We start from the raw sequence: 19839 nt of genomic DNA, 5'->3' as shown, positions 1-19839 counted from the left end.
TTGTTTTAGGTTTAATCTTCCTCAATGGAATTGCCTCTGGCAATGTTGTAGACACACCTATTATGGTCAACAAGTATTGTTTGCCTTACTTGGTCTATGGTAAGGAACCAACACAATCAACCATTATTCTGCTCAGTGGTTCGTCAAATGCAGAAATAGGTTGCAAATGAGCATTAGGTATCTTCTGATTGGGTTTTCAAACCATTTGACAAGTGTGAGAAGATCGGCAGTATTTACAAACATCACGTTTAATTTTTGGTCAATACGATTTACGATCTTAGGATAAGTCTTTCTGATCCCTAAATGGCCAATGAAAAGAGTTTCAAGGGCTAAACTAAGAAATTACTTTCTACATGACTTTGCATCAACAATTTGATAGTTCACTGACCACTTGTCAACAGCAGGTACCTCAGGTGGTCATCATTTTTTTAAAGGACCCCAGTTTTACCAAAATAACAAACAGGTACTTCTGTGGCTTAATTTTTACTAATAGTCCTCTGAAACTAATAGAAGATCTAAGGATATTTCCCTGTTCATTGACAAGTGATTGTTGTTTGTCACCTTGATTAGAAGAGTGTGAGTAGTACAAAGAGGACCACTATGATTAATACGTTTTTGATTGATGCCATCGAGGAGCAAAACTGGCCTCATCATAAACCTGACCAATAAATGTGTCACTTAAAGAAATTATTTCCTTCTCAATATCATTTTTTAAGTTTTTGTGAAGGCTCTAGTGCAGACATTTTTTAAATTTGATTTTGACCATATTGGCTGTTAGCGTTCGCCTGTTAGGGTTCGCCTCGCCCCATTTGATAATGTAAATATCTGTTGTTACTTAGAGTCATGATTCATGATGAATTAGGAATGGGCATCCCCATAGCTTGTGAACTATTCTTTGCTTGATTCGAATCAAATAGGCAATGAAGTTTTAGGTCAAAATGATCTTGCCTGTTGATGTTCTGGTATCGACTTTAATTTAAATACTTATGGCCTTTTGGGAATATTTGGAATTATGCGCTCCTTTAGTGTATTCGCCTTTTAATTTGAACCAAATTCCATGTATAACTTCAGATGACTTTTATAATCAGATTTGAACAATATTTTATGCAATTATTTCCTTTGAACAAATAAGGCATATGACTTGGTCATTTCACTAGCTTTTGAGCACTACAACATTTTGCATTGTTATTGTTTCACTGAGTCGCATTTGTTAAAGAAGTTCTTGTAAGCAATGATTAGAATGAGTTTGAGATTGACCAGACTTTTATTGTATTTTACAGTTATGGCCCTTGATTGACTTAGCATAGGAATGCATTTTGAATCATTAAGCATCCAGGTAGTACACAACTAACATAATATGGTGTCGTAATGGCAGTCAAAATTTAGCTGACAGAAAAACTACCTGGATTCTAAAGAGTGTATCATAAAGAATTAAATACCGCTGGGTGCTTCAAAATGTTTTCAGGCATGCATCAGCAGATGTGTCCAGTATTCTTCTGTGCCATTGATCCTGGCAGACCATTCTACTAATGGATGTAATTTTTCATAATGAAGTTCAAATCGGAGCTTCCACTACAATGTATACACACAGTTTTGAAGTTGAACCATTTCAGGAGGCTATAACTTCATGAAGCACTGCACAACATACATTCTTCTCTTTGCGATTTCATGTATCACACAAATATCTATAAACTGAAATAAAGGAAGATTTTTCTATGATTATCCCGACTTTGTAATATGGAAATTTTTTATATAGTAACACAGAGTAAAAATTCCATTAGTTGTATTATACGTATACAGTGTTTATTTCAATTCTGTTTATTCTTACCTAGTGTTCATCAGAATTATATATAAGCAATTGTCACGAGTCTCTGCTCTTAAAATAAGTAACAGAAAAGAGTGAAAAGCAACAAGCTTTGCAAAATTCAATAAATATTTTATTTCCCTAGAAAAAAAAATGTCAAAATGAGAAAAAAGAACGATTAAAATCCCAGAATATTCCAGGAATTACAAATACAAGTCCTAATAATTTAAAGTCCGTCCTGAATAAAATTCAGTTGAAGTCCAGAATAAATAAAAAACTGAAGGAGATGATGTGTCTGTGTTAGCTTATGGAATGTTAATATGTCGACAGTCTTTTGTTGAATCGAAGTAAGATAATTCCATGTTAGAATTCACTTTAAATTCCAGTGAACGTCTCTATCCAAGAATTTTATCAGATAACTTTTGTATTTCCAGAGAAAATGTTCACTTGAATTCAATAATTTGAAGAAATGAAATTTACAGCCGAAAAAGGTAATACTGGACACAATATATACTACAACTTAAAAGTGCTAAGTCTTAAAGCATAACTGAAAAAATCCTCTCAGTTACAAGATTATATAGTTCTCTACTTGACCTCAGGCAAAAATTAACATTTCTATATTTTTAAAAAGCAACAACATTACCTAATGGAAAATAACCTTCCAGAATGCTTACAAAATAAAAACCATAACCTGAAGTATGTAAAATGTACTTTGAAAATTCCAAAACCTAGACCTAGACCCAAATAAACATATTTACTTCTTAATAATAATAATAATAATAATACTGATTTTAATCCCATACATATAGATAATACTTTAACTATGTATTAGTACTATGTATTAGTTGTTTAAAGAATAGTCAATTCAGGTCAAACAGAAATAAACTCAGTTTTAGACAAGGTCAAGTCCAACATACAATGTAACATTATGAAAACATGTAATGAATTTTTTTTAAAACTGACAAACAATGCAAATCCACTATACGTAACAGTAATATAAACAGATAAAGAATAATTTGAGAGTTAAATGAATCATTGAGAATGTGATCCGTTAAAATAATGCAGCAAAAATTGTATAATTGCAAATAAATTATTATCCATCGACAATTTTATTTGGATAGAAATAGCAAATAAATGTTACCTACCAATTTACTGTAGCATAAGGGCTTTAGAGCAGTTTACCGCAGTTTTAGTGAAAAGATTGAATGTGGTGTGATATTTCCTATAAAAGGTACACACACACCCCTTAAAAAAATGCCAGTACTAGAACGTTCACAAGCCAGTAGAATTTTCAAAGTCAACCAAGGGCCATAACTGATTATCAAACTTATACGAGCTGTTGGCAAGACAAATATTCAAAATTAATTTAAAGTCAAACACGAAATGTAATGTTCATCTTTTCATACAAATGGAATGCATTTTTTTTAGTCACAAATTTGTCTTAAATCAAATGAAAAGGTTGTTGTTGTTATAGGGTTTAACGCAATTTTTCAGCACAAGATAGGTTATACATGATGGCCAGTATAAATGGTGGAGGAAGAACCCGAGAAAATCCCGGAAAGAACCACCGAAATGAGAATGTAAATGCTGCAGTAATTACAAAATTGTGTGCATGAGATGGTCGTGGTCCATAACTCCGTACGAAATGTACTCTTCGTAAAATTCATCAAAGCTCTTGTTGAGATGCAACTTCAGATCATATTTGGTTTGTGCATTAGCAATGCATGTGCTAAGCGAGCCAAAACTCTACGTGATGCATGTGCTTATGATCGAACTAAGATCTAATTACAATGAAACTTACTAACACGGTTCAATGCAATTTTTTTTTCAAATCTAATAATAAATGTCGAAGATAAAATATTCGACTGAGCAATAGAAACGATTTCAGGGACAATAGAAGGTATGCGAAACATGGATGATGCTCGTGGCTTTCAATTCGAGCAACAGTTTACATAAGCCAAGATTTATGTCTTAAATTAATAACACATGCATTCATAAATTATTTAAGTAAGTGATAAAATCAAGACCCCCATCTTCATTACACACACACACACACACACACAACATACATACGTACGTACGTACGTACATACATACATACATACATACATGGCAGTGGTCTTAAGGTACTTAATGTACAACATGATAGTCACCTTCAAATCAGCTGAAAAGAAAATGTTGATGCTCGTAAAATGTATATTTATTTATGTCAGATTGCCAGGTATACATTCAGAACAACCAACCATCAATATGTGTTAGGTTTCATTCTACCACGTAGCTATCCTATGCATGCGTGGGATGCATACGTCATCACTGAAGGGGAACTGTTCCAAAGGAGCAACGCATAAGGTAATGCGAAACACTGAAGTTTCAGTTATAATGTATTCATCTGTCCAAAGTTTTGAGTGTAAGAAGACTTAGATAGACAGCGGTTACAAAAAAAGTTAAAGGTGATCGTGATAAATACGAAAGATAAATTACATCATCGGTAATTGGAGTTACTGATACATATATGTCCTTGTAAAAATGCTATTAACCAATCGAAGACTGCGGGAATTTAGATGATACAGAGAAACAGAACGACAAATTTATTTAGATTTTACTGATCGAGCTTTTAATATGTGTACGGGTGATTTTGCAAAATCACAATTCTATAAAGAGCAGATTTGCTCATTTTGATGATATGCAACCGACAAAATAAATTCATATCTCGATACGTTTCTTTATGTTCAAGAAGACATTTTTCACTACATCTAGATTTATAAATTCCTTTCATCACACATTTACTTATTTTTCACACGGTCTTGACATCTTTGTTGATCTTAAGGGAATACATTTTTCAACTTGACTCACATACGTATCTGCATAGTATAATGGTTTGCTCATTTCTGAAACGTCCAGAACCTTTCTTATATGTGGTATCCTCTACACTTATCAGCGGGGTTAGTGTTATTCAATATGATGCAATAATTAATATCTTTCTGAAGAAAATAGCATAATTAATACTTATCAGATAGTTGGTACCTTTTACATATAGTGTATGCAGTTTAATAATTTTGATATGTCAACATGTTACGCGAATTTGATTGGTCCACGTAAGCCCATGAACTTAATTACTACTGATTGGATGCGACCGTCGGATTTTTCCTTGTCCCGCCGTATGAAACCTTTTATATGTATTGTTTCAAACGTTTGTAGCTCATATTTACAATAGATTTGGAAAAAGTTTATGTTTGTAGGAATATGGTGAATGTACTCGAAACTGGGCGATCACTTGACAGGGAGGTGATGGTGGTCTTAAGTTTAGATCAAATGCAATTTCCAGTGATTATCAGTTCACATTGTTACGACTTGATGGTCTTGAACTAAAAAACAGAAAATAGTGGAAACCAACAAGTTTTGTGCAATTTATTAATAGTTTATTTCCCTGAATTGCAGCAAAGGTTGCTGCAGAAACAAGAAAATTATGTTCAACTTTCCAAGTTTAAACACCAATAGCTTATAAAACTTTAAACTTCTGTTGTCAATGACATATTTCTCTTTCTTTTTAAACGTACACAAGAGTTGTAGCACAGTTAGTTTTGTACATTTGTAATCATTTAGTAACTTCTTTCTTTTGTAATTGAGCTACATCATTTTCGTTGAAATTAATTTCTCTGAACAAGGGGTTGGTAGTCTTTGAAATAGTTTTATGCATGCGTCGGTACCTCCAAATCCTTGTATAAAAGCAACCAGTATTGCTAATGTCTGGTAGTATTCGCTTGCTTTTCTTTCTTTTTTGGCTGTTTTTTGTTTGTTTGTTTCGTTGTTTGTTTTTTGGGGGGCTGGGGGGAGGGCGCGATTTTATGATGGATCATACTAGTTCCATCTCTCTTTCCCAACTAGTCCATCAGGAATATTTCATCCTGTATCTAAAGTTTAAGTTCTATACAAGATATATAGTGCTATATACATGATATATAGTGCTATATACATGATATATAATGCTATATACTTGATATGTAATGATATATACATTATATACAACGCTATATACAAGATATATACTGCTATATACTTGATATGTAATGATATATACATTATATACAATGCTATATACAAGATATATCCTGCTATATACTTGATATGTAATGATATATACATCATATAGAATGCTATATACAAGATATATAGTGCTATATACATGATATATACTGCTATATACTTGATATACAATGATATATACATTATATACAGTGCTATATACATGATATATAGTACTATATACATGATATATGATGCTACAGACATGATATATAGTGTTATGTACATGATATATGATGCTACAGACATGATATATAGTGCTATATACATGAAATATATTTTTATATACATGATATATAATGTTACATGCATGATATATAGTGATATATACATTCTACATAATGTTATATACATGATATATAGTGATATATACATGATATATACTGCTATATACTTAATATGTAATGATATATACATTATATACAATGCATAATGTTATATACATGATATATAGTGATATATACATGATATATACTTGATATGTAATGATATATACATTATATATAATGCTATATACAAGATATATAGTTCTATATACATGATATATACTGCTATATACTTGATATGTAATGATATATATATTATATACAATGCTATATACAAGATATATAGTGCTATACACATGATATATACTGTTATATACTTGATATATAATGATATATTCATTATATACAATGCTATATACATGAAATATAGTACTATATACATGATATATGATGCTACAGACATGATATATAGTGTTATATACACGATATATAGTGTTCTATACATGAAATATATTTTTATATACATGATATATAATGTTATATGCATGATATATAGTGATATATACATTATGCATAATGTTATATGCATGATATATAATGCTATATACATGATATATAATGCTTTATACGTGATATATAATGCTATATACATGATATGTAATGCTTTATACGTGATATATAATGCTATATACATGATATATAATGCTTTATACGTGATATATAATGCTATATACGTGATATGTAATGCTAGCTCCATGCGCTAATCCTAATGTTTGGACTGATGAGTGGAATCTAATATAATAATTAGATACCGATACATTCCTAAATTCTTCAAAATGCCGTATAGCAAATTATCCTTTTTTTGCACATAATGATTATGCTGGTCACTAAGTGTGTTCATGTTGAAATCTGGAATCAAATTATGTACCTACTGTAATTGTCATCAGATTTGTTTGAAACCTTAATTCATGAAAAAAGCTTTAATAAAAAAGGTAGCGTTATTTGATCGAATCGATAAACACTATCGAAGTACTCATATGGTTAAATGTTCTTGTTTTGCTGTAAAAATTAGGTTAAAGTGCACCAAAATAACGTTGCCTCAACAAACTGGTCATTGTTCAAATTCTACGCCAAAAACTCAAAAGACTGCAGAATCAACATATAGCTATCTACAAATGTGATAGTTCTTTTCCCATAAGATTTCTAAAATTATGCTTGTATCCAACCATCCACACAGTATAAAGTTCAGTAATGAGCAACAAATGTAGAGCAATTTTAGTAAAATTAATTGTGTTCTGGGTCCATGTAGCAGCTTATTAGAACTGACAAAAGTTAAGATGATTACTCTTTTCTTTTTTAAATAAAGATATAGACTGCCCAAATTCTGAGTCTAGTTTATTGCTAATAAATGTTTCTAAAAATACGGAGATCAGTTTTTTTAACTTCGAAACTTTGAAAATAGAATTAAGTCTTCAAAAGAAGATAACAAAATTGCACAATCAACTGAAACATAATTTCAAGCGTACTTGACTTGCAGTGTAATTCAAAACGAAATTAACTGCTTGTGGTGAAGTTTGGCTTTGTGGATTTTTGAAAACTGTTTCGGATGATGGTAGGACGACTAGGTTGTGCTGGTGTTTATTCATTTATTTAGAATATAATAGCGACTTATCTTATTATCGTCATCATTATTTTTTCTTGAAGTGATTTCAAGTTCCAAATGCCCCTTAGCCAAGCTTTGAGATTCCTAATGCTATTCTATGACGACCAGACATTCGATAGTGTCGAAAAGTTGTTTCGACATCTCATACAGAGCAACCACGATACATTACAGCCAAATATGATGATGAACTACAGACGGCAAAGTTTGTAGAGGATTCTGTGTACTGTATTTTTTATATCTTATTTTTTTATACTTTTTTTTACAAGCTAACTTTCATTTTTTGTGAGACTTTTGGCTTTTCCCCAGAATCTTCGAATGGCATGGATGAATGAAGAAATGGATGCACATGTGTATGAATTACATTACAGGACACACAGTACTATAGGTATGAAAAAATGGGAACCAGCCTGGGAATGGGTGAACCTAAAATAGAGTATATATGGGTTTGGCTGACCAGGATTGGTTAATAATGTAAGTTATGTTGTAGGAAAATGAACTTTTTAAGAGCTTATCCTAGTTGTAAGTTAAAAAAATAGAGACATTGTTTTATTGATGGAATTTCAGTCCTTAAACAGTCTTGAGTTTGAAACACTCATTACTAAAATTAGCACATGACTCTTTGGTGCAAAATTGAAAGCACATGTTCCAAACACATGCAGGTCCAGAATATTCCACGGCTCATATCCTTTCCTCTACACAGAAGCTGACATCCAGGTTCATCTATACTGATAAATATAGGTTTGATCATGAGCACTCAGAAATTTTTAAGTTATCGAATTTTTTATATCATGGGGTTTGCATAGGTTTACTATGGGAACTGAATTAGTACCGTGAGTCCTACATGCCCCTTCGACACACTTACTTCGAAACGCAAGGGAGGAAATTCAAAAGGAAAGAATGTAACATGACCCTCAGTAAATGAAAGAATTCCCTCTCTTAGGTTAAGCTAATGGGTATTGTATACAATAATCTATTTTTAGGAATGATACCAGTAGCTTCGATGTTTCGCTAACAACATCGTCGTAATATTCGATTTCAATGACAACGTGTGTTGTTATACATTCTTCACTGTAGAGTTAACGTTTGCAAAAGTGGCGGTGTCATCAGTAGGGACTGTATATACGTGTGGTCTTGGAAAATCGGGGCAATTAGGCCCGGGTACAACAGACACGCAACACACCATGTGCCCTGTAGGGTTACCAGAGCCGTGTCGTGCTATAAGTAGTGGCGGTTTATTTACTACGGTAGTAACTATGAGCGGTGCAGTGTACTCGTTTGGTTGCGGAAAGCATGGCCGTCTTGGGACAGGTCAGGACACAGATCAACGTATGCCTTGTGGAATTAAAGGAGAACTGGATGGAAAAGTCATTCAGCAGGTAGGGAGACAGCTGACAGAATTTAGTGCAAATTTTTCTACTCGTGTGCATAGGGAATGCACTATACAGCGTGTTTCAAGTGAAAATGGTGGTGCACTGTACAGCTCGTTTCAAGGGAATATAGTAATGAGCTGCACAGCAAGTTTCAAGTGAAAACGTTAGTGCACTGTAGAGTACGCTTCTAGTGAAAACGGTAATGCACTGTAGAGTACGCTTCAAGTGAAAACGGTAGTGCACTGTAGAGTACGCTTGAAGTGAAAACGGTAATGCACTGTAGAGTACGCTTCAAGTGAAAACGGTAATGCACTACTGTAGAGTACGCTTCTAGTGAAAACGGTAATGCACTGTAGAGTACGCTTCAAGTGAAAACGGTAATGCACTGTAGAGTACGCTTCTAGTGAAAACGGTAATGCACTGTAGAGTACGCTTCTTGTGAAAACGGTAGTGCACTGTAGAGTACGCTTCTTGTGAAAACGGTAGTGCACTGTAGAGTACGCTTCAAGTTAAAATTGTAGTGCACTGTAGAGTACGCTTCAAGTTAAATTCTAGTGCACTGTAGAGTACGCTTCTAGTTAAAATTGTAGTTCACTGCTCAGTACGCTTCTAGTGAAAATGGTGGTTCACGGTCAGAATAAGGCATTGCATTTTAATGAATGTGATGCACTTTACTGAAAAAGTAGTGATATACTCGTCCACCACCATGCTCTAGGTCTGAATGTACCATCGTAAAAGCGTCAGAGTGCACGGTAAACAAACTGGTGTCCCAGGCTAAACTTGAACCACTGCATGGAACAGCGCTGTTGGCATTATAGTACATTATAGTACCCGCCTACCTCCCAAACAGTTTGTAGCCCCTCACACAATCACCCCAGCCAGTTTTAGAAACGAAAAACTCATGATGAATATATAAAACAAATGCATAAATCTTAATCATTATTTCATAATTTTAATTTCAAACCCGATTCTCGCCAGGTGGTCCAAGATATTGTCACCTTGTTTGCGTTTGGAACTAACCAGATAGACTGATCACTGTCATTTTCCGGTTTCTAGAACAGTCAATTTTCACTCCAAACTATGTCATCTACATCCAATGTGTGTGTGTGTGTGTGTGGATTTTTAACGTAGCTTTGACAGTTTTCAGTGTGTGTGTATGTGTGTGCATTTGATTTTTAACGTGGCCTGGCTGTAACAACTTTTAATCATATCGCTACGATGTCTGCAGTGTGACAATTTATAGTGATGTCTTGCACTGGGGCATCATGCCGCAGACATGTAGCATCATGTACCACCCGTTCACAATATCCTGACACCAGGCCTACCAATCCTAACACTAATCTCTCAATGATGAGCTCTAAGCGAGGCAGCTGTTAGTACCGTTTTTATAAGTCTGTGTGATCACATGGACGGGGCTCAAACCCGCGACCTGCTGCATCCGAGGCAGACGTTCTAACCACTAGGTCACCGGAGCGGTCAGAATGTCTTGTTTTAATATTTCTATATTTAAAGAAAATAATAACTTGAAAAAGTAACTCTTGCACACATTTTTTCCCTCAAATGGGTGTAACTCCCAAACTTACCAAAATTAAAGAAATTATTCAGAACCTATTGAATACAGCGAATTACATCATATCTGTTGTTAGAAAGTAAAGTGTTGCTCATGCAAGTATGGCGACCTTGTTAGTAAAGAGACATCCATTTGATTTGAAACGTGAACATGATGACAGTGTTAGAGACACTCTGGTGATGATCAGGTTTAAATTGTGAAAAATTGATGAATGAAATGACTAACCTTAGTGGATTGTTTTTTTTTTACATCAGTGATGATTTTAATTTTAAATATCGGTAAGAGGGTACACACTGAGGGCTAGCTTTTAATTTTAAATATTGGTAAGAGGGTACACACTGAGGGCTAGCTTTTAATTTTAAATATCTGTAAGAGGGTAGACACTGAGGGCTAGCTTTTAATTTTAAATATCTGTAAGAGGGTACACACTGAGGGCTAGCTTTTAATTTTAAATATCTGTAAGAGGGTACACACTGAGGGCTAGCTTTTAATTGTAAATATTGGTAAGAGGGTACACACTGAGGGCTAGCTTTTAATTTTAAATATCTGTAAGATGGTAGACACTGAGGGCTAGCTTTAATTTTAAATATCTGTAAGAGGGTAGACACTGAGGGCTAGCTTTTAATTTTAAATATCTGTAAAAGGGTACACACTGAGGGCCAGCTTTTAATTTTAAATATTGGTAAGAGGGTACACACTGAGGGCTAGCTTTTAATTTTAAATATCGGTAAGAGGGTACAGACTGAGGGCTAATACTTTAAGTGTCAATCAGAGAAACTCTATCAACACTGAAGTGAGGAGTAAAAACAAACCAAAATATACTATCAACACACGGGAAGGAGAAAAAACACAATATCTACTATGCACACAAATGTACGCGAACGCTTACAAACCCCAAAATATACTATCCACACACCGGAAGGAGTTAGTTAATTGAATTAAAGAGGCTTGCGCACAAAATGTGCATGTGCCTCTGGTTTATTCCTGCACCGCAGGATGATAATTGATCCTGAGGGAAGGAAGCAGTGCCTCATCCCCCAGGCTTTTATGCTCTCAAGGAGTGCTGTTGATTTAGCCGTCAGCTAGCGAAACATGTTTCATGCTTGCTGAATGGAAGGCTGACACAAGTGTGAATAGACCCAACACGCACTTATGTATAATATTTAATTAGTTCTGCTTTATTTGATTGGATGAGTGGGAATGGTACCTACACTCACTCTTATTGAAGTTTGTACTAGAGAAGTTTGTAGATATATTCTGTTCTTTGAAGGTTTACTTCAACGTACATGTAATGAAGTAGAAGCAGAATTCTGACTTTTACTTCCTTATCTTCTTCACAAAACAAATTCTCAGCCTCAGGTACAGGCTCCAAAAGAAAGTTCTAACAAATATGAATCGAATATATTTGTTCACTTGCTCTACCTTTCTCCTATGTAACTCAAGATCATCTTTATTCACTAGCTTGGACTTCTCCTCTCCCCTTGACCTGTAATGAAACTCGTAGATATGATCTTGTATTTCCATTGGTAAGCTTTTGATATCATTAGTTACATTCCTATCACGTAATGGAACTTTCACTGCTACATGGAAAGGAAATATGTACCGACTTTACACGGATAAACGTGAGGAATATAGGAATGATAAATATGATTTGTATAAGGACTCTAAAGTATGGAGAGATCATGCTGTAAATGGGATTTGGGAGTTTATAAAGTGAAACGTGTTGAGTAATGAGAAATGTGTCAAGTACTTTGCATTGGGATATACAGATAAATATTGTTTAATATGGAAGAAGCGAATTCGCTTTCTCTTCATTTTTTTTATTTCATTGCAAATAAATGAAAAGAAACATTTTTACTACATATTTATTTTACTTATTGCAACAGTTTTAAATTAAAGGTGACTCTATTCCTATATTCTAAGAGTTTTAATTTCCCCATAATTAAGGTCACTACTCACAAAAAATGCCTCATGGCACATTATGTAAGCAAGAGCAAAATGAGCATAATTAGCTTACTTTCATACTTAACATCAATATGAATGTACCATTTTATTCACAACATCATACATAATTATATGAAAATAAAAAAAATAATTGCATACATTTTTATATTTGCTTTAAGGTGGCGCTCTACAGTTTCGTATTTTGCATAGGGTTAGAATTTTAAAGAAATATAATTTCCCCGGCTTTCCTCACTTTTTATTATACTGGCTATTTAAAAAAGACCTTCTGTATCTTAGGTATAATTCAAAGAACCTTTAATTCCCGTTATTTTGGTGCATGATTGATGGATGTAATATGGGTTATAGAGTATACAGCTTGGCCTTACTCCAGATGTGCGCCTTTCAAAACAGTGCTAGCTCTACTTGGTCATTTTCACTTCCTGAACTTCAGAGGTAAATTGTATAAAAAAAGCGCCGATAACTTTTTTACATTTTATATATTTGGTAATTCATTCATTGCACTTTCAGAAGCTGGTATTGTCTAGTCTGGCAAAATTCATTTCCCTATTTTAATAGCTGCTATAGATAGTGTACTTTAGACTAATTCAGGCTGATTTTTTTTAGCACAAGGGAGCAGTCATTTTAGTTAGCAGTGTGCTTAAATCATGTACAATTTCCAAAAGTACAATATCCAAAGAAATATCATCCACATTGCATTAATGTAGCATAGAGGTATACCAACATTCTCTCCATTGTGCATGTTTTAAATGCAAAAAACTTTATCTTACATACGTCACTCTCTCAAAAGTACATAATAATCTGGTGAGCGCCCCCTAGTTTAGGTGTGCTGTAAAGCAAACTGTATCATATTACTAAAATGATTCAGAGATAGATAATTAGGTGTGCTTCAAAGCAAACTTTATCAAATTACTAAATTGATTCAGAGATAGAAAACGTTTATATAGTACTGCTTCGGTGGAGCTTTATAACGGTTTACCATTAATAGCTTTAATGGTCGCCGAACTGCGAACTGCATAGACCCAGATCTACCTGCGTATTATGACATGACAGGTCCACGTTTGTTATACTTGCAGTTATGTAAACGTTATATATAAACAAAGACTAGTTCTTTTGCAGTGTCAACCAATCACGTTATTCTAAAACAAATACGGTCCCATTTTTGTAATATGAGCAAATAACGTTATACACGGACAAATACGGTACCTTTTGTAATGTCAGCAAATAACGTTATACACAGACAAATACGGTACCTTTTTGTAATGTCAGCAAATAAATACAAATACATATATCTCTTCAAAATTGTTCTGGTATTGTCGGACCAAAAACTGAATGCCATGATTCTGACTGCAGTATTTCTGTTTTGTTTTGTTATCTCTACGCTTTAGTGGGGTAGGGGTAGAATTGATACCCTATCCGTAACACTATCTCGTCCTAAAGCAAAGGGTGGCAATCCACCGAACTTGGAACATTGATTTTTCATGTTGAAAATGTATTTTAGAGCCACTCTTCTCGGGTCACGGATGATGGGTATGAAATCTCCCGGGGTCCCTGGTGAGGGGCGCGATATCAAGGGTGCAAAATAAATTCAGTGACATAAACTATATACACACATGTTGGACAGGATGGGCTGATGCAATGTACTATTCCAGATATAAAATGTTACTTCTACATAAACATATGTTGGTTTTTATTTTTCACGCGTTGGTCTTTTGGAGTTTTGTTTAGGTAAAATTCCATGCAATAACATTTGCATTTTCAACGCGTCAGAAACATTTTGATTTCACCATCGTACCAGCGATTGTGATCGTCTATATCGCGATCAATGTCCCTCGGTGTGTCATTCCTAACGGTACATTGCTATAATTTGCTGTGCATGAAGTCGCCAATAACGTCTTCAGAGTGTAAAACTAACGAACACAAAATAAAGAATATACAGCTAACTCTGTCATTATACGCTTAAACGATTATCATTACTTCTCATTATCGTTACTATCGTAGTTATTATCTCTTCATTCTTGACATTATTATTGGTTACGATTATTGCTGATTTTCATTATTATTATTATTGTAGTTATTATTCTTTAATTTTTAACATTATCTTTTTATGATTGTAATTATTGGTTATGGTTATCAGTGATTGTCGTCGTTATCTTAGTATTTACCCGTAACATTATCGTTATACGAGTGTCATTATTAGTTACGATTACTAGTAATTTTTATCTTCGTTATTATTGTAATTATTATCCCATGACCCTTAATATTATCATTAAACATCTGCCATTATTATTTAAGATTACCTGTGATTGTCATTATCGTTATCAATTTACAATTAACATTATTAATTTACGATATTGTTAATATTGATTGTGTAATGGACAAAGGCCCTTGATTTTCACTACATACTTAATTCGAGTACGCTTTTTTTTATTGTACTGGAGACATCAGATTCGGATATGCGAAGGCTCGTTCTAATACGAAACTTGTGTACCGAGTACGCTCAATGTCCAGAAATGAAAAGATGTATATTTTGGATTTTACGCCCATAATGCTACTTCTTTGTCTTTTTTCATTCTTTTGGTGGGGGGTGGGGGGTGGTTGTTTTATTTCTTCTACGCAAGACTCACGATTTAATGCCAATCTCGACATTTGATTATTGCGCAAAAGCATAGATCATTTGCATTATTTTCAGTGCGCTTATAAAATGATTCACTGTCGTCGTCTTATGGTACATTCCTTCCTCTATTAGTTTTGTTAGTAGTAAAATTTTATTATCAGGAACGAGATTTCCAGTGTTGACCTGGTTAGTAGTAAAATTTTATTATCAGGAACGAGATTACCTGTGTTGACCAGGTTAGTAGTACAATTTTATTATCTGGAACGAGGTTTCCTGTGTTGACCTGGTTAGTAGTACAATTTTATTATCAGGAACGAAATTTCCAATGTTGACCACGGTAGTTAGATAAATACCACGAAAACGTATGCCAGTAACAGAATTAAATGCGTACTGTTGTCGATTGCAGGTTTCCTGTGGGTCATGGCATGGAGCGGCTGTATCAGAGGACAAGAATTTGTATATATGGGGCCATGGACGATCTCACGGAGTCATGGGTTATTCCCCTTGCCCTGACATAGCTTCTCCGAAATTACTGACATGGTCTTTCTCAGGGAAGGTAGCCGGAGTTTCCTGCGGAAACAACTTTACCTTGATGTGGACAGTTGATGGAAAGGCTTTTTCGTGGGGAAGTGGAAGATATGGTGTTCTGGGTCATGGAAATTCGGACGATTGCTCTCAACCAACCGAAATAACAAGGCTTCAGGGGGAGGTAATCGTTCATATGGATGCGGGTTTTGCACACAATGGAGCCGTAACAAGCAATGGAGCAGTTTACGTGTTTGGAAGAAATTATGAGAGTGAATTGGGTCTTGGCAGTTCAAGTACACATAAAGAGGTAACATATCCCCAGAGATTACTTGATATTCCGCCGATGACCAAGGTTAGCTGCAGTGTTGGAGAACATCATGGACATACTTTATTTCTTGCTAGAGATGGGACTGTGTTTGCATGTGGAGATGGTTATAAAGGCAAGCTCGGCCTCGGAAACCAGCAGTCCTTACAGAGGCCTGTACAGATTCCCAAGGAAAACTTCAGTGGGGAATTCATCATTGCCATATCATCTGGGGGTATTCACAGCGCTGCTGTCAGTCGAGAGGGACATCTTTTCACGTGGGGATGCGGGAGTGATGGACGACTGGGACATCCCGAGGGCAAAGGTCATAGGTACCTCTTTAGGTCATATATCCCAAAAATAGTTCAGGATCTTGCAAAAGTCATCGATGTCTCGTGTTCATACTACCACACCGTAGCATTATTGGAATGCAAGTAATACAACAGTCAAGTTGATTACATATATTTTGCATTGAAAATGATTTGTATTTTCCTCAACACGTATTCTTGCATTAATTAATCGAGTGAAAATTAGTGTTGGGGAAAGGGGAGACTGTAGCAACATCAATGAGCTGTTGTCGCCGTCATGATTCTAAGCATAATATCTTTAGACATGAGATTTTTATGGTTATGAGTTTACCTGTTACGAAGTGGATTCTTTGTTTTGTTTGTCTCTGCATTCGGACGTGAATCGTAAAGCCTTGGCAAGCTTACAGTTTGTCTCTGCATTCGGACGTGAATCGTATTGCCTTGGCAAGCTTACAGTTTGTCTCTGCATTCAGACGTGATTTGTATTGCCTTGTCAAGCTTACAGATTGTCTCTGCATTCAGACGTGAATTGTATTGCCTTGGCAAGCTTACAGTTTGTCTCTGCATTCAGACGTGAATTGTATCGCCTTGGCAAGCTTACAGTTTGTCTCTGCATTCAGACGTGAATTGTATTGCCTTGGCGAACTTACAGTTTGTCTCTGCATTCAGATGTGAATTGTATGGACTTAGCAAGTTTGCAGTTTAGTTCGGCAACATACGCAGCGCACAAATTTCAGTTATCATTTATTTTCGGTTTGCAATCAAGATTCATCAAAATCCGATTTCTATTTTTTGTTCCTATGTGATTATGGTTCAGACGAACATTAAAGTCGCTACTCATTCATGTTCAATGTGATTTTTTTTAAGACTATATGGTCTTAAACTAAGTAACAGAAAAATAGCTAAAACCAGCACCTTTTGTAAAATTCAACAGATAACTTATTTCCCTTGAATATACAGTGAACATTTGAAACGAACGTACATTTGTGAAGTAAATTCCAAATAGTCCTAAACAGTTATATCACGAATCCAAATGTTTAAAGTCCCAGTTGAATTTTAGTAGTATTTAAATATATTCCAGTATTGAATGTGTTAATGTGTCTGTAGTCTCAAAAAATGCTGATGTCAGCAGCCTTGATGTGGCGATGTGCTTAGGTTCTTTTGATTTATCACAGTAATATAAGCCAAACACGTTCTTGTCTGAATTCACTATAATTCCAAATTATTAATCCTGTTCACAAATATTATTGATGAGCACCTTTAATTTCCAGGAAATAATACTTTGAAAAAAATTAATCAACCCAAATGAAACAATGAACACAGCAATAAGATTGAGTCTTCAAGATGTTTCGGCAAGAATGATTAATTTTTCAAGTAAACAGCATTATATGAAGAAAAAAACTAAGACACAATAATAGAAACATAAATAGGATCAAATGTTCATTTCTAAAACATTCAGAGTTGTCAACAAGACAACGTCTGATACTAAAATATAATAAATAAAATGAAAAACATCAAGTACACAAGGTTTTCCATCGGGAAATACCACTGTCCTTCGCGTAAATTAAAAAAAAAAAACATGTTTACCTCCAAATATAATGATCTTAATATTTAATCTTAATTTTAGAGAAACATTAGCTATGTATTATATTGTTTACAAAATAAATGCCCCTGGTCAGGTACACTGTAATCATTAAGAAAAGCGAACAAATAATATCAATTAAATATACGTAACATTATGATTGGGATCAGCATTAAAATCGCTACTCATTCGTGTTCGTACATGGTTATGATTGGGATGAGTATTAGAATTACTACTGAAATAATCATATTGTAACAAAGACTGTGTGGGTGCCAATGACTATAAATTTTTTAAAAATTCGTATAAGTTCCGCCATTGACAATTTACACGATTCATGTAGAAACAATTTAAAAAAAGAAACAAAGAGAAAAAAACTAATAAGTGCAGTCTGCTTTCTGTTGCTTGGAATTCGCTTTTGGACATTTATTGATGGCACCTCTTCATTGATTACATAAATGAATACTACAGTCATCATATATCTGTATACTACAGTCGCAACTTGTGTACTACAGTCATTATATATCTGTATACTACAGTCGCAACTTGTGTACTACAGTCATTATATACATGTATACTACAGTTAATACATACATGTATACAATTATTAATGTTATGTATATCTATATTTTCTTAATTTCTGGTATATGATTTTATTTCAATTTTGTAAGTTGTATTCATGGTCGTAATCTGTATAGGGTACTTTTTGTTATAAATTGTGTGAGTAATTTGGTTCTGTTGAAAACACAATTACATACGACCGATAAGTAGATCTTTACGTACGTGTTGACTATTAGTAATACTAATCGTAAAAATACGACTTAAAATGGCGCTTATGACGTGTTTTCTCAATGACTCATGTGATATGGAAGTTTCAAGAAGAATTCTATGAATTCCCATTGGCTTCTTGAGGTCATGTAAATAAACGCAATTTTTCAGTAGTGTATGTTGTTACATGGGGTCTAATACGAACTACAGTTGCAATATACGGTGTATATCAGGAGAAAAATTAGGCGTTTAGTTTCATTCCGATTTCTGGAGTTATTCACATGTTTAGTGTCTATGTTGTATGTTTGCAGACGTACAAAGGTGTTTTTCGAGAGAACAAACATTTGCTTGGACTGTTCAGTGGTGATAGAAAGTTATTCACATGTTTAGCGTATATGTTGTATGTTTGCAGAAGTACAAAGATGTTTTTCGAGAGAACAAATCTTTGCTTGGACTGTTCACTGGTGATAGAAAGTGCTCATTATGTGGACTCTAATGTTATTATGGAACTGCTATAAATTATTCGAAAGAGTTCTGGGCAACGCCATCTTGACGTCACACTTCTTGTCGGACCACTTCATTTCTGATATTGAAAAATATCAGGGACTTTTAATTCGTTTAGGGCTTTCATAGACCTTTATAGGGACTAATTTGGATTCATTTCATTATGCTGTAAGTTCCTCTTGCATGTATAATTTATTACCTTAATAATTAAATTGTTCAGTTTTAAAAAATTGTTGGTTTTGCTTCTTTTCTGTTACTGAAGTTTGTGATTATATATTCGTAATATTACATACATATATACTACTGTTATTACGTACATGTACACTACAGTCATTACATACAAGTATGCTAGTCATTACATACTTGTATACTACATTCATTACATGCATGTATATTACCGTGAATACATGTATCCTACAGTCTTTACACACACACACACACATATATATATATATATATATATATATATATATATATATATATATATATATATATATATATATATATATATAT

At 34.1% G+C, this 19839-nt stretch overlaps 1 protein-coding gene across 1 annotated transcript; it reads left to right on the top strand.

Moving 5' to 3' along the window:
* The first annotated feature begins 8872 nt into the window (after window positions 1–8872).
* LOC149808383 (uncharacterized) lies at window positions 8873–17319 on the top strand. Its single transcript, XM_089976477.1, has 2 exons — window positions 8873–9192; window positions 15742–17319. The coding sequence occupies exons 1-2, from the start codon at window positions 8998–9000 to the stop codon at window positions 16603–16605; spliced, it is 1059 nt and encodes a 352-aa protein (XP_089832603.1). The 5' UTR covers window positions 8873–8997; the 3' UTR covers window positions 16606–17319.
* The last annotated feature ends 2520 nt before the right edge of the window (window positions 17320–19839 follow it).

Source organism: Sinohyriopsis cumingii, chromosome 1, assembly GCF_028554795.1.
Source record: "Sinohyriopsis cumingii isolate HCF-2022 chromosome 1, ASM2855479v2, whole genome shotgun sequence".
Taxonomy (NCBI): Eukaryota; Metazoa; Mollusca; class Bivalvia; order Unionida; family Unionidae; genus Sinohyriopsis; species Sinohyriopsis cumingii.
The sequence above is the reverse complement of the archived record's forward strand: the minus strand, read 5'-3'. Positions and strand labels throughout refer to the sequence as shown.

Bases quoted from the DNA above. Each gene is read 5' to 3' on its own strand.
- LOC149808383 (XM_089976477.1), top strand. From the start codon at position 8,998: ATGTGCCCTGTAGGGTTACCAGAGCCGTGTCGTGCTATAAGTAGTGGC. The intron at 9,193-15,741 runs GTAGGGAGACAG...TGTCGATTGCAG, and splicing joins ATGGAAAAGTCATTCAGCAG to GTTTCCTGTGGGTCATGGCA.